General features: G+C 40.1%; 2 protein-coding genes across 2 annotated transcripts; both read left to right on the top strand.

Annotated features, from left to right (window-relative positions):
* Nucleotides 1-461: 461 nt before the first annotated feature.
* On the top strand, nt 462-1,583 carry LOC306766530 (trace amine-associated receptor 13c-like; the record flags this gene model as incomplete). Its single annotated transcript, XM_079254310.1, has 4 exons — nt 462-634; nt 767-882; nt 940-1,041; nt 1,162-1,583. The coding sequence occupies 4 exons, from the start codon at nt 462-464 to the stop codon at nt 1,581-1,583; spliced, it is 813 nt and encodes a 270-aa protein (XP_079110436.1).
* A 7,810-nt stretch (nt 1,584-9,393) lies between these two features.
* Nucleotides 9,394-12,787, top strand: LOC306766528 (trace amine-associated receptor 13c-like; the record flags this gene model as incomplete). Its single annotated transcript, XM_079254308.1, has 3 exons — nt 9,394-9,566; nt 9,899-10,692; nt 12,627-12,787. The coding sequence occupies 3 exons, from the start codon at nt 9,394-9,396 to the stop codon at nt 12,785-12,787; spliced, it is 1,128 nt and encodes a 375-aa protein (XP_079110434.1).
* Between the last annotated feature and the right edge of the window lie 1,235 nt (nt 12,788-14,022).

The following is a 14,022-nucleotide window of genomic DNA, read 5'->3' as shown; positions in this document are numbered from 1 at the left end:
AGTGGGGAATGGATGTTCATCGCCTGTTTTTGAGAATGGCTGTTGGTCTAACTTAGGCTCTATTAAATATTGTAAGTGGTATGGATCATTATGTGGGTCAAAGAAAGTTTTGAAGTAATATTTATTATTATGACATTTCATTTTCAGTATATATGCATATATGCATGCTGCTTGGTGATGGTCTGTGCTGTAAGTTTCTAGTTACAAATAGTTTCTTTCATAATCTGTAATTGTCTATGATGTGTAATAAACCAGCAATTATTTCCCAGGAAAGACATAGTCTGGACTGGGAGTTTTAGAGACTGAATGGGTTTCTAAGACAACAAAAAGTTGTGTAAAGTGGAGGAGGAGTGTTCACAGTGATCTGCAGAGAGTAGAGGTGGAGACAGGAGGGACAGTTGGAAAAGATAAAGCAGCTGTAGGACAGAGAGTTCTGGTCAGAGAGCTGCAGCTGTCCGGTGATGGAGCTCCAGGACGGAGCTGAACTCTGCTTTCCACAGCTGATCAACAGCTCCTGCAGGAAGCCAACACTTCCCTGGTCTGAAGCTGTGCTCCTCAAACTCCTGCTGTTCTTCATCTCTCTGCTCACCGCAACCACCAACCTGCTTGTCATCATCTCAGTCTCCCACTTCAGGCAGAGATTAACTTCTAAATAGAATCTAAACTTAAGTATATGAACAGTGTTCTATGTTTATGTTGAATACTTTTTACTGCTGATGTTTTTCCATTATTTACAAGTAATTAATGCTTTTCTGTCTCCTTCCAGGCAGCTTCACACACCCACTAACATCCTCCTCCTCTCTCTGGCCGCTTCAGACTTTCTCATAGGTCTTGTAGTGATGCCAGGAGAAATCATTAGATACACTTACTGCTGGATTTTTGGTGACATTATGTGTGCATCATATTGGTATCTGTGCTGTCAAACTCTCACTTCTTCAGTCAGCAGCATTGTTTTCATATCAGTTGACCGCTACGTGGCTATTTGTCACCCTCTGCATTACCCCACCACAGTCACTTCATCTAGAGTCAAATACTGTGTTGGTCTGTGTTGGTTCTGGTCGAGTGTTTTCAGTGTTTTTTATGTGATAGAGGAACTGGTCCAACCAGGCAAGAGTAATTCCTGCATTGGAGAGTGTACAATTGTCTTTACCCATATTACAGTCACTGTTGATCTCATTTTGACCTTCATATTCCCAGTCACTGTCATCATAGCTCTGTATATGAAAGTTTTCATTGTGGCTATATCCCAAGCTCGCACCATGCGCTCTCAGGTGACCAGCTTCAGAATCCAGATGTCAGTGCAGGCAATGAAAAAGAAATCTGAGCTGAAAGCAGCCAGGACTCTTGGAGTTCTTGTCCTTGTATATTTATCATGTTTATGTCCATATTACGTTTACTCTCTTACTGAAATCAACTTAACAGGCACATCGTATGCATCGTTTCTGTTCTTTTTATTTCAACTCAACTCTTGTCTAAATCCAGTAATCTATGCCATGTTTTACACCTGGTTCAGAAAAGCGATTAAACTCATAGTTACTCTGCAGATTCTGCAGCCTGGATCCCGTGATGCCAAGATACTGTAGACTAGGTCTATTCAGTTCCAACCTTTCAAAGGTCATTGCCCTGCAGCTCGTGGTGGCTGTGTCTCAGGCTTGTACCATGCACTCTCACATCACTATTCCAGTCCACTGTCACTCTGCAGATCCTTCAGCCTGGATCCTGCGAGACTGACATATTATAGAGATACTGTGAAGCTGTTTCGGTCTTACCAGCTATAATGTAACAGTGCAGGGGCTGCACTACAGGGGTAAAGGAGGGTGGGGGGGACTTGACCCTGTACTTTAAAGTGACTGAGCACCCCAACTTAGTCCAGGTGATTAAAGTTTCTACAGGTTAGGGTCACATTAAATCAGCAACAAATCAAATGTTTGTCAGGTAACTTGAAGCACATATATGGAGACTCAGTCCATTACATGCTAATATAAATAAATAATGGTTTTTAATATACGTCCAATATTACTTATTGGACCAATACTGATATGTTCAAAATAAGATAATCTGCTGATAACAATATTAATGCAGATGCATAGTGTATCTCTACATATAGGTTATCTCTGATGCCTGCTCACCACACAGAAGTTGTATGAGCAGTTTTATTTCAGCAAAGTTGTTGCTGTGAAGAGAGAAACAGGAGGAACAGGGAAAGAGTAAAACATGGAAAGAAGAGTGAAGAGAAAGACACTGACATAGCTCAGATATACCTCTAGAGGTGGAGATTAAAAAAGGGAAAGAAACACATGTAGTTGTCTCAGTTCAGATGATGTCAACCTTAAAAGTGGTAGAATTTATTCCGTGAAAGCTTTCCATGCTGACAAATATTTTTTTCATTTTGCCTTTAGCTGCTGTGTTTAGTAGAGAGAGAAAAAGCAGAGGAGACCAGAACCACCTCAGATATGAAAGGATGACAAAACAATAAATTAAAGTCTTGTGTTAACCTGAGTTATGCGTAGAACAATGTAAGACCTGCTGTCAAGCTCACAAGTTATGTCCACCCGAACTGTATAAATCCCCCTATGTAATACATAATTATTTTTTAATATTAATTAAATTAAATAATAAAAATGAAGATGATTACTTCACAGACACCAAGACATTAGACTTTCTTTTGTTTTTCACTCGGGTGGTACGTTCCAGCTGTGGCATGAATCTTACAGATATTGGACTTTGTTTTGATTTTTGAAAAGGCAAATCATACAAGATCTTCTTCACTACTTTGTATTTTAATCCTAATATGCTATTTTTATGCAGGTTGTAGCTATCAGGTGTGTGTGGTAGGAGGGGAAGGAGGGGAGCTTTGGAGAAGAAGCTTACAAAATATAGGAAAAGAACAATTCAGTTGGAACATGTTGGATTTTTCTTTTTTTTTTTTTTTTTTTTTTTTTTTATAGATTTACAGTTCACTGAGGGGTCTAACTATATTTCTTATTGTTCATGATTACAAAATGTATAGACTACTATCAGGACGAGGAACCACTTCACCAAAAGTAAAAAAAAAAATGTCTGAGCAAGTTTACATACCCTAACTTTAAAGTGAACAAAAAAACAGGAAATAAAAAAGTAGGCACAGTTCGACCGTGTCCCACAAGCTGCTCTTTTATTCTTTACAATGGTGATGTGTGGTATAAAAACAAGAGGTTACTAAATGGTGCAGCTGTGCTCCTCCAAGACAAATGTACGTTTTCCCCTGTCATTTATTAAGTAAAACCATGTCACAACTGAAGAATTGATGCTAGTTCTGACGCTAATGAGGATATGTTGATGTTTCAGAGTAAAATGTATCTAAAGTGGACATGTTATATTTTTACTGGTAAAATCCACAGGATTCACTTTGGTTTTCATCAGCTGATTTCCTGCCTGAATGATAAGCTCTGCTCTACATGTATATCTCAGACAATTAGAATATTATGAAAAAAGTTCAATATTTTTTGTCACTCATTTCAGAATGTGAAACCCATATTTTATATAGATTCATTACACATTGTGTGAAACATTTCAAACATTTATTTCTTGAAATTTTGATTTTGTGGCTTATAGATAATAAAAACCCAAAATGCAATGACTCAGGAAATAAGAATATTATATGAGATCAATGAAAAAAGGATAAAAGGATATTTTAAACAGAAATGTCAGGCTTCTAAAAAATGATGTTCATTTCCATGCACTCAATACTTTGTTGGGTGGGTGAAGGCGGCGGCCCCGAGGACCCCAGAGGGGGATCTCCTGTTGGGCTCTGTGACTGCTTGCCACACAAATTTTTTAAAATTGCAACATAGACACCAATATATAGTTAAGGCTTCGAGGCGACAGGTGCACTGGCCGTGTGTGGGTGGGTAGACAGAAGCAAATAGGGGTGGAGGAGAGGGAGAGGGTGGGCTTGTGGGAGGGGCGTTGAGAGGGGGGGTGGGGTACGGGCCTGTCTTTGGTTTGGGGTCCCTGTCCCTGGTGTCGTAATGGTGTCTGCAGTGCTTTTGCTCTGGGTGGGCGGGTCCCGCTGGGTTTCGGTCAGGTCTCCACCGGGGGGGTATGGTCTCCATCTGGCCTGCACTTCGGCACCTGGTGACCGCCAGGCCTGCTTGCCGTCACCCTGTGCTACTCGGTGCCCCTGCCCCATCACGCCTGGGTGCTTACTTTGCTCTGGGCTCGGGGTACGACAGCACTCTCTGCTTTGGTTGCCTGGGCTTTGTGTTCAGTGGGCCTGCTGGGCCTTGGGGGCCTCAAGTTGCTCCCCGATACATCGGGACGTGGTCGTGCTCCTTTAACTAGTACTCAGTTGATCCTTGATGGCATTACCACAGGTTGCACATTCACATGTGCATGCCAACAAAAGTGTTCATCTTTCCACCTACTTCCTACTAAATGTTGCATATGTGTGTGTGTCTACTTTTTTTTTTTTTTTTTTTAGCAGCTTATGCACGCTCTTTTCTTTTCTCTCTTTCCTAATTTTTTTCTTTCCTCTCATTTTCTTTTCTTTCTTTTCCCTTTTTATTTTCTGGTCAGGCCCAGTGCTGGCATATCAAGTCTGATGATGATTACAATGAAAATAATGGTAAAAATATTCAGAATCTTAAGGGCAGCCAATCTCCCTTGACAGAGCAAATATGTGTGGCAAAAAAATGGAAACTCAACTTTCCTTTAATATGCTTGAAGACAGCACTCTGTGAACAACCAGCTTCATTAGGAATTACATTTTTTGGAAATTTCTTCTTGTGGAGGGTGAATGATCGTCTTCTGGACATCTGTAGAGTCAGCAGTCTTTTCCATGATTGCGTAGCCATCTGACCCAGACTGAGAGCATTTAAAAGGCTCACACCTTTGCAGGTGTTTTAAGTTAATTACTTGAATAGAGAGTGACACCATGACATTTTAGGATTGAAGATTTTCACAATATTCTAATTTTCCGAGACACTGCATTGAGTTTTCTATAAGCCACAATTATCAAAATTTCAAGGATTGTATATTTTAAATGTTTCACTCTATGTGTAATGAATCTATTATATATATATATATATATATATATATATATATATATATATATATATATATATATATATATATATATATATACACACATATATATATATATATATGTATATATATATATATATATATATATATATATATATATATATATATATATATATATATATATATATATATATATGTTCACTTCTGAATTGAGTGACAAAATATATTTAACTTTTTTATAATATTCTAATTCTCTGAGACGTACCTGTAGATTGACGAGGTTTCAAAGTGGCAAGAAGAAAAAAAAAAACAACCTGTATTTTAGAGAAGGGTAAAGCGGCAGTGTATCTGTGATGCTTCAGAAACGCACCATAGTCCACCTGGTAAAACCAGTCCTTTTCATTAGTGTTGCCGCCATCAGCTGCGAAGGCATGACACAGCCGCACAGTGGTACTTTCGGGTTCAGTGGATTCTCCGGGTTCCGGTGCTGCTGGGTAGAAACAGCTCCAGAAATGGACGTAATAGATGTAACTGCGTCATCACATGAGTCAGCAGTTTTGTCAGAAAGTTATGTAATGGTTTTTAATGGGTTCATTTATTCATAACAAAGCATCAGTGCTGCGAAAGCAGTGCAGCTTCTACCACTGATTTCACAAACACCAGCATCATCTGGTCCAGACTACACAGGATTCTCTCTGTGAAGTATGAGATCACTGAAATGGGCACCTGTAAATCCTGCATTGGAGAATGTTTGTTATCAACCATGTTGCAGGAATTGTTAGTATTTTTTAATTCATATTCCTGGTCTCAGTCAATATGGGTTTGTACGTGAGAGTGTTTGTAGTGTCTCAGCCGTGTGCGATGCATTCTCATGTTACAAGTTGTTATGCTGCAGGTTTCAGTGAACCTGATAAGGAAATATGAGCTGAAAGCTGCCAGGACTCTCTGGATTTTTTTACATGTTTCTGTTTATATTACTGTTACTCTCTTGTTGAGAATGATGTGACCTGTAATTCATATTCATTAATTTATCCATTCATTCATTCCTTATCCTAACCGTTTAGTCCAAATAAAGGTTGCGGGGAAGCTGTAGTCTATACCAGCAGTCTCATATTCATCATATTTGGTATTTTTGTTTTACTTTATTTCAAGATTAAACCCTCTTATCCATGTCTTGTTTTACCCCTTGTTCAGGAAAGCGAGTAAACCCATTGTCAGGATGTGATGTTTTGTGTTCTTTTTAGTTCCTGATTTCTTGCTTTAGTTTGTAGTTTTCCTGGTTTGGTTCCCGTAAATCTGGTTTCCTGTTTTGCTTTCCTGTTCATTAGCTCACATGGACTCATTAGTTAAGTCATTCTACCTGTGTCTCGTTCTGTTTGTGTGTATATATATACAGCTTGGTTTCTGCTTTTAGTGGCTGGATCATTGTGTGTGTTAGACCATGTTTCCCTGGTGAGTGTTGCCTCAGTTTATTCCGTCATTAAAACCTCTAAGTTCTGCATCTCTGGCTCCCTTCTCCTGCATTTGGGTTCAAACCTCTACCACCATTTATGACACCAATTGTTATTCTGAGAATACTGCAGCCTAGATCCACTGAGGCCAACATACTGTAGAGCTTGCTCTGAAGCCAGGCCTCGGGTTTTGGAATGAAGGTGAGCATCTGGTGAATGGCTTTTACTAATGGAGAACGGTGAGGCTCAGCCCAAAAGGGTAACATGGGCCCCTCTTCCCGTGAGCTCACTACTGAAGGGTGTCAAGTGAAATCTGAGCTTAGCGGCAGGAAAAGGCTGGTAGGCTTGTGGTCAGAAACCAGCCCTCAGGATGTGGAAGGATCTTGGTGCTGGTGTACGAGATTGAGTGGTTCTCTCTAGATATAGTTAGACTCACCTCAATGCACTATTTGGGTTCTGGGTCGAGCCCCTCTTGAGGAAACTCAATAAGGGCTGGATACTCTTCCACTCTGGAGTTTCTCCAAGTGAGCCCTGAGGAAGTGTAAACATACTCATTGCCCCACAACTTGGTGCCTATAAATTGGGGTTCACCCCAGTGGACATGAAGGTAGCCTCCCTCTGCCTTTGGGTGTGAGGACAAGTTCTGACAGTTTTTTGTGCTTATGCACCAAACAGCAGCTCAGAGTACCCACCCTTTTTGGAGTCCTTGAAAAAAACTGTTGGAGGGTGTACTCTCTGGGGACTCCCTTGTTCTACAGGGGAACTTGAATGCTCACATGGGCATGAAAATAAAACTTGAAGGTGCATGAAAGGAATCAATCAATCAAGAATACTTTATTCATTCCTAAGGGGAAATTCAAAGTTCCAGTACAACCTGTCCAAGTTCAGACAAATACAAAACAATAATACATCGATTAACAGGACCAGGCAGACTGAGACCTCACAGCTAGCTTTATCAGGTGCCGCCTTTCAACAGGTAAGAACAGAAGTACATTAGGATTGAGGGTAGATGGCAAAAAACAGGTACCACCAGACTATGCCTTTTGGGGGAACAGTCTGGAGAGAGAAAAAAAAACAAAAAACACTTCTTATACACATAAGGACGAATTCAGATAGATAACACAGAGTCCAGCAAGGCAGTGAATCAAGAGTGCATGTGCACCAGAGCCAGGTGCCACAGTCCATGTAGATATGGGGGAGGGTGAGAGACAGAGCATCAGTGAACATCACATTCCTTTCCCAGGGGGTTATACTGGCCCCAAGGCCTTCAGGGGATCCATATCAGGATAAGATTGATTATTTTGGTTTCAGGCCAGGAAAATATTTTGCTCCCAACCTTGAGTCCGTGACTGGTCTCTTGCGGACAGCCCCAACCAGCCTGATGTTTGTGTTTCCACCAATATGAGCAGACACCTGCTCCATGCTGGAATCTATTCCACGGTACCACCACCAGTTTGCAAGTTTGGGCCAGATTGGCATCCTGTTTGCGATCCAGCTCGGTCAACTCTTGAATCTGTGCATTGCTCGCACTGTAAATTCCACCCCAGAATTCAGGCAGCTAGCTGGTTGCTGCCTGAATTTTTGGATCTTCAGGTACAGCAGAAATCCGCCAGCTCCAAGCAGCAGAAAACAGAGTACCATTTGACCGAAACTTTAGACGTCCTCCACATCCTCAATAGACAAAACCGCCAGACACATTGGCCTTTTCTTGGTCCATGAGTCTGTGGCCAATATGGGCTGACCTTGGCTCTAGAAGTTATAAGTAGGTGGAGGGAATACTTGGAAGACCTGTCCCAACAACACATCCTTCTTGAGGAAGCAGAGCTAGGGGACTCGGGGGGAGGTCTCTCTTGTCTATGTGGCATGGGAGTTGGTCAGTCAAATAAATCTACATGTGTTTTGTGGACTTAGGGAAGTTATTCAACTGTTTTTCTCAGGACCTTCTGTGTGAGGTGGTCCGATGGTATGGATTATTGAATCCCCTTGTAAGAGCTGTTGGGTCGTTGTATGACCGTTGTCATAGTTTGGTCTGCATTGGCATTAGAAAGTCAGATTAGTTTCCAATGAGGGGTAGACTCTGCCAGGGCTGCCCTTAATCACCGATTCTGTTCATAACGTTAATGGAGAGAATTTCTGGGAACAACGGAGGTAATGAGGGATCCAATTTGCTGTGGGACTGATTCTATTTCTTTGCAGATGATGTGGTTCTATTGGCTTCAATTGGGTCGTGATCTCCAGCTCTTTTTTGAACAATTTGTCACCATATGTGAAGCGGATGACCCACAACTGGGCAAAGGAAACTTCAAAACAGTCATTTTGCATCATAGGGATCTGCTGAGCTTTGCTTTGTCTTGTCCCTCACCTAAAGACCCATTTGTCCAGGGTGAGCATACCAGATACATGAAACCCCGAACAACATAGATTGTATGATCACAGGGATATGCAAACCCTTCCATTCCTATGAGGTAAAGGCTTGTGGAGCCTTTCATGCTCACTAACCGTAAAATCTGGTCAGCCAAACGCAGATGTTTCCCAGCATACTATATCTAAATTCTGTTCCACATTGAACTGCATCTCCACCTCTTATATTTCCAGTTGTGAGAAGAACATCTTCAGGAACTAAAGTCCTGTGCAGAAGGACTTCTCCAGGTTGATAAAATTTAAAAGATTTAGGTGGATTTATATTTAAAAAACATCTTGAGTCAAAATGAAGACATGTTTCATGTAAGCTGATGTAATTTTTCAGCCTCCTAGCAACTGAAGAGAAACAGAAGTTTGGAAGGAAGGAGGAGTGATAAGAATTCTGTAGAGTCCTAAGAGAATGGAAGTGATGATGGGGATTAAAAAAAAAAAGGTATAAATCAGCTGCTGGCCAGAGTTCTGCTTAGAGAGCTGCTGGAGATGCAGCTGTCTGGTGATGGAGCTCCAGGACAACGTTGAACTCTGTTTTCCACTGCTCCAAAACAGCTCCTGCAGGAAGCCGACACTTCACTGGAATGAGGCTGTGCTCCTGAACATCTGCCTGGCATTCATCTCTCTGATCACTGCAGCTCTCAACCTGCTGGTCATCATCTCCATCTCCTATTTCAGGCACAGATTTGCTTCTTAATGAAACAGTGTTGTTTTCCACAGATAACTCTAAATAACATTATACTAGGAGCCTGTTTCACTGTAACTTAAGTGGAAGTGTTTCACTGAAGTTTTGAAATCATTGAAAGAAAATCCTGATGTAACATGACTGCATTAAGTTACTTTGGTTTCAGGTTGCTGTTATTGTCTCAGCTGTTATGTATGAGTTAGAACTCATAAAGGCAAAATATTTCTAATATGAAGGTTTGACTGGTTTTAGAAGCTGCTGAAACACTGTCATCACTTACATTCATGTTTTGTTGACTTATTGATGCTTTTCTGTCTCCTTCCAGGCAGCTTCACACACCCACCAACATCCTCCTCCTCTCTCTGGCTGTCTCAGACTTCCTTGTCGGCCTCCTGCTCATGCCTTTTGAAATCTTAAGAACATCTTCCTGCTGGGTTCTTGGTGACCTGCTGTGTTCTCTGTATTATTATTCCTCCTTCATCATCACCAGTGCTTCGATAGGAGACATGGTGCTTATATCAGTGGACCGATATGTAGCTATTTGTTACCCTCTGCATTACCCCACCAGAGTCACTCTGAGAAGAGTTAAACTCTCGGTCTGTCTGTGTTGGTTCTTCTCTGTTCTTTACAGCAGCATCATATTAAAGGATGACCTGAAACAACCACGCCAGTATAATTTCTGTTATGGAGAATGTGTACTTATGGATTACAGTGCAAAAGTTTTAGACCTTATTGTAACATTTATTGGTCCGGTGACTGTTATTGTAGTTCTGTATATGAGAGTATTTGTGGTGGCCGTGTCTCATGCTCGGGCCATGCGCCTTCAGGTTATAAATGTCACCCACCAGCTTTCGATGGCTACAACAGGAAGGAAATCTGAGTTAAAAGCAGCCAGAACTCTTGGTGTTCTTGTAGGCATGTTTCTAATCTGTTTCTGTCCTTATTATTGTGTCTATCTAGTCGGGGATTACTTAATCATTGTATCATCCGAGTCCTATGTGATCAAGATATTTTTCCTGAATTCTTGTCTGAACCCTGTGATCTATTCAATGATTTACCCCTGGTTCAGAAAAGCTATTAGACTTATCATTACACTGCAAATACTGCAGCCTGGATCCTGTGAGGCTAAAATGTTCTAGAGACACTGAACAAACTACACTATATATGTAATGTTTCTTATTTTAGATCCACATGACTAAATGGAAATATGGACAAAAATGCTTCTTAGACATGTTTGGTTTGCTCCTGATTTGTTTAGAATATAATTTTAGTAAAATCAAACAGTAAATTTTCAGGTGAAACACATGCAGCGTTGCAAAGAGAAACAGCCGGAAATCAGCAGTTTTCTGTTCTTGTGAGGAGTGTGTTTTTGGATTACTGCTATGTACTTTGGTGTGTCAAGTTTTTTTTAAATTATTTTTATATGCATAGAATGCTACAGTGCACTTGCTTCATTTCTGACAATAAAAGTACAGTATAAATAAAATTTGATTTGATGTTTTGATACTTTTATATTGAAATAACCTACATTTCCTTTAGAACGTGATTTTTAAACCATACTACTGCAGCCCATGCTTGAACCTCAAGCACAACAAGGAATACCACAAAAAGCTTTTTCTCATCATTTTGAGCATGAAAAGGCGATTCCAACACTTGGTGGCAAACATTAGGGTAGTGATCAAAACTACAAAACTGCTACCTTCACAAACCAACTACACAATGGCTGTAATGAACACGACTCATCACTCCTCCCACTCCCATAGCAGAACCACTTTCATCATCACCGTTCACAAGACTTAAACTTTATTTACAAGCTGTGTGATGATATATCATACAGAGTATTTCAACTCCAAGTAAACCGGTAAGTAACTGTTCACAACAGGTTCTTCCTCACACTGATAATTATCATCATTTATGATGTTTTTTTTTGTTTTTTTTTTGCAAAGTAGTCTGTATAAATTACAATATGGCATATGGAATAAACAGTACTAATAAGAAGAGGCTAAGCAACGTGCTAAGCTAGCTGTACTTATAGCTTCATAAATATGTCTGCATATATTCAGCTACTGTTAGACAGAATTAGACTAACACAGACAGTCAGGCACTGACATTATGCAGAGTTTGCTAGTCATGAAGGTTGTTACAACTATGTTAGATGTATGCACTTCTTTTTAGAGTGAGAAAGATTTTGTGTTGCTAGGTTTGCCAGGAAGGCCAAGGCAGTGCTGGTGGACTTATAAATTGTTCATGATTTTCTTCATTTGAGCTTGTTTGTATTTGATGACCTTTTGATGAAAATAAACTAATTTAAGTGCTTTCCCTCATTAATTAAATACCTTTAAATAACCTAAATAGCTACAATGGGACATGACTTATTTAGTGGAAAGAGCTGTGAAAAGAGACAGGATGCAAGACAGACGCCTTATTAGCAGTGTGTAACAGATGAGTGTCTGCTGTCCTTCCTGGGTCTTCCTGACCTTGTCCACACCCGTGAAATACTTGTTCTTTCTGCGTTGTGTTCTTGCACGTGACATTGAATGAAACATCTGGACCACGGCAGCTGCTAGTTCCTCTTTAATAACATTCTATACAAACAAACAGAAAAGTGCTGTAACATGCAGCTTGCTTCACACAGGTTGGTCATCAGCCTCCTCTTCTCAGACTGCAAAGCGCGGACTGAGTTGGATAACCGTTTAATACAATTCTTTGTATCACAGCAATAACCCACTTGTTTAATATAAAGAAAAGAAATAAATTTATAACTGACAGCAATTATGTATTAATGCACATCAAATGCAACCAGAATTAATTGCTCATGTGAACAACGAACAGAGAAACGTACCTGTACAAACAAACAGAAAAGTGCTGTAACATGCAGCTTGCTTCACACAGGGTGGTCATCAGCCTCCTGTTAGCAGATACACAGGAAGACCTTGTAGCTGCATGATATATGTGAATACTACAAACTCGAGTAAATGCACAAAATAAACAGCACAAAACTTCGTGTCTACAGCTCCTATAAATTAACAATCATAAAAATTCAATTTGTACAGTCAAAATAATCAAACACTTTGTTAATTACGAGCAGAAAAATGGCCCATACCTCCTCTCAGACTGCAAAGCGCGAACTGAGAGCTCCACAGCGCGGGCTGAGAACAATGCAGTGCTGACGTCATCCGACAGCGACTTCTTAAAGGGGCAGTACCAGTATTAAAACTGGAGCATAGACAATTTGTTGAACACAATCTGAACATTAATAAAGTGGAGGTTTCCTGGTTTGGATCAAGATTTGGTGAAATTCCAAACTTAAAAGAATGAGAGACATATCACTCGTGTTACAAGTGCTTTAAGTGGACTGGTATGCAGCAGTACGCAGTACCGGCACTTTTAAATTCTGTTTGCGTACCGGGACTATTTTTACAGAGTGTAGTGCATATAGAAAGGACGGGCTTTTCTCAGCAATCAGTATACCCTCCTACGACTTCACCACACATTACAGGTCATATTCTTTGATTTTAATTTTAAAAAAAAAAAAAAAAAAAAGAGAAAAAAAAGTTGCCTTAAAAGAAATGTATTGTTAAGACCAGTTTAGACGCAGAACGCTTGCTGTAGCCCACAATGTCACACCGCCCTTCACGTTGTTCACTCGCTTCTGTGTTTACATTGAAGTGGACATGCTTTGAATGAGAGGAAAGGCGGAGAAAAAAAAATGCGACTGTAATGTTACAAACTGGCGCAGAGTTGAGTGATGACAGTAGTGCTACTTAACAGTCATTTACTACACCAGACAATGAAGGTCAGATGCTGCAAACTAAGTGTATGGTTGGTCAGTATTAATTGAAGATTATTTCTAGATTAAAGATAAGATAATATTGCTTAGTGTTATGGACCAGGTCTAATGCTGTGAAAAACATATTTCACAGAGGAAAAGTGTAATAGTAATACACTGTTAAATTAGTCTGGTAATAAGCTAAATAAGTCTAAATGTAGAACTTTTTTTGTTTTAACCCTTTCATGCACAGTGGCCCTGAAGTGGGCACCTATTTACAAGCTCTCTTCATGCAGATTTTTTTTAATAAATGGGGATGGTATTTTTTGTAAATAAACCACTTCTGTGATGTTAGTGAGTTATCCAATACGTTTCCATTCACTAGAGAATAAATAAATATCTGATACAACTGAACGTAATGTAATTGTGCAACTTTGCCTTTGCGATTAATAGGAACAGTACTTTGTGTTATTCTGTGCACAAAAAGTGCCTTATGAAATAAACTTTGATTCAATTGGTCAGAGCAGAGATTTGTGTCCAGATTTTCCTAGGGTGAGTAATGGGCAAGGCCAGGACAGGGTAATGTGGGAATGCAGCTCTGTTAGTAAAATGAAGCCTGGAACACAGAGACAAATGCTGGACCTCAACTTGATGCTAGGCTGGTAGTAACCCTGCAGGGA

The sequence above is a fragment of the Telmatherina bonti genome (genome assembly GCF_933228915.1).
Source record: "Telmatherina bonti genome assembly, chromosome: 15".
Lineage (NCBI taxonomy): Eukaryota > Metazoa > Chordata > Actinopteri > Atheriniformes > Telmatherinidae > Telmatherina > Telmatherina bonti.
This window is presented reverse-complemented; position numbering and strand designations above follow the sequence as displayed.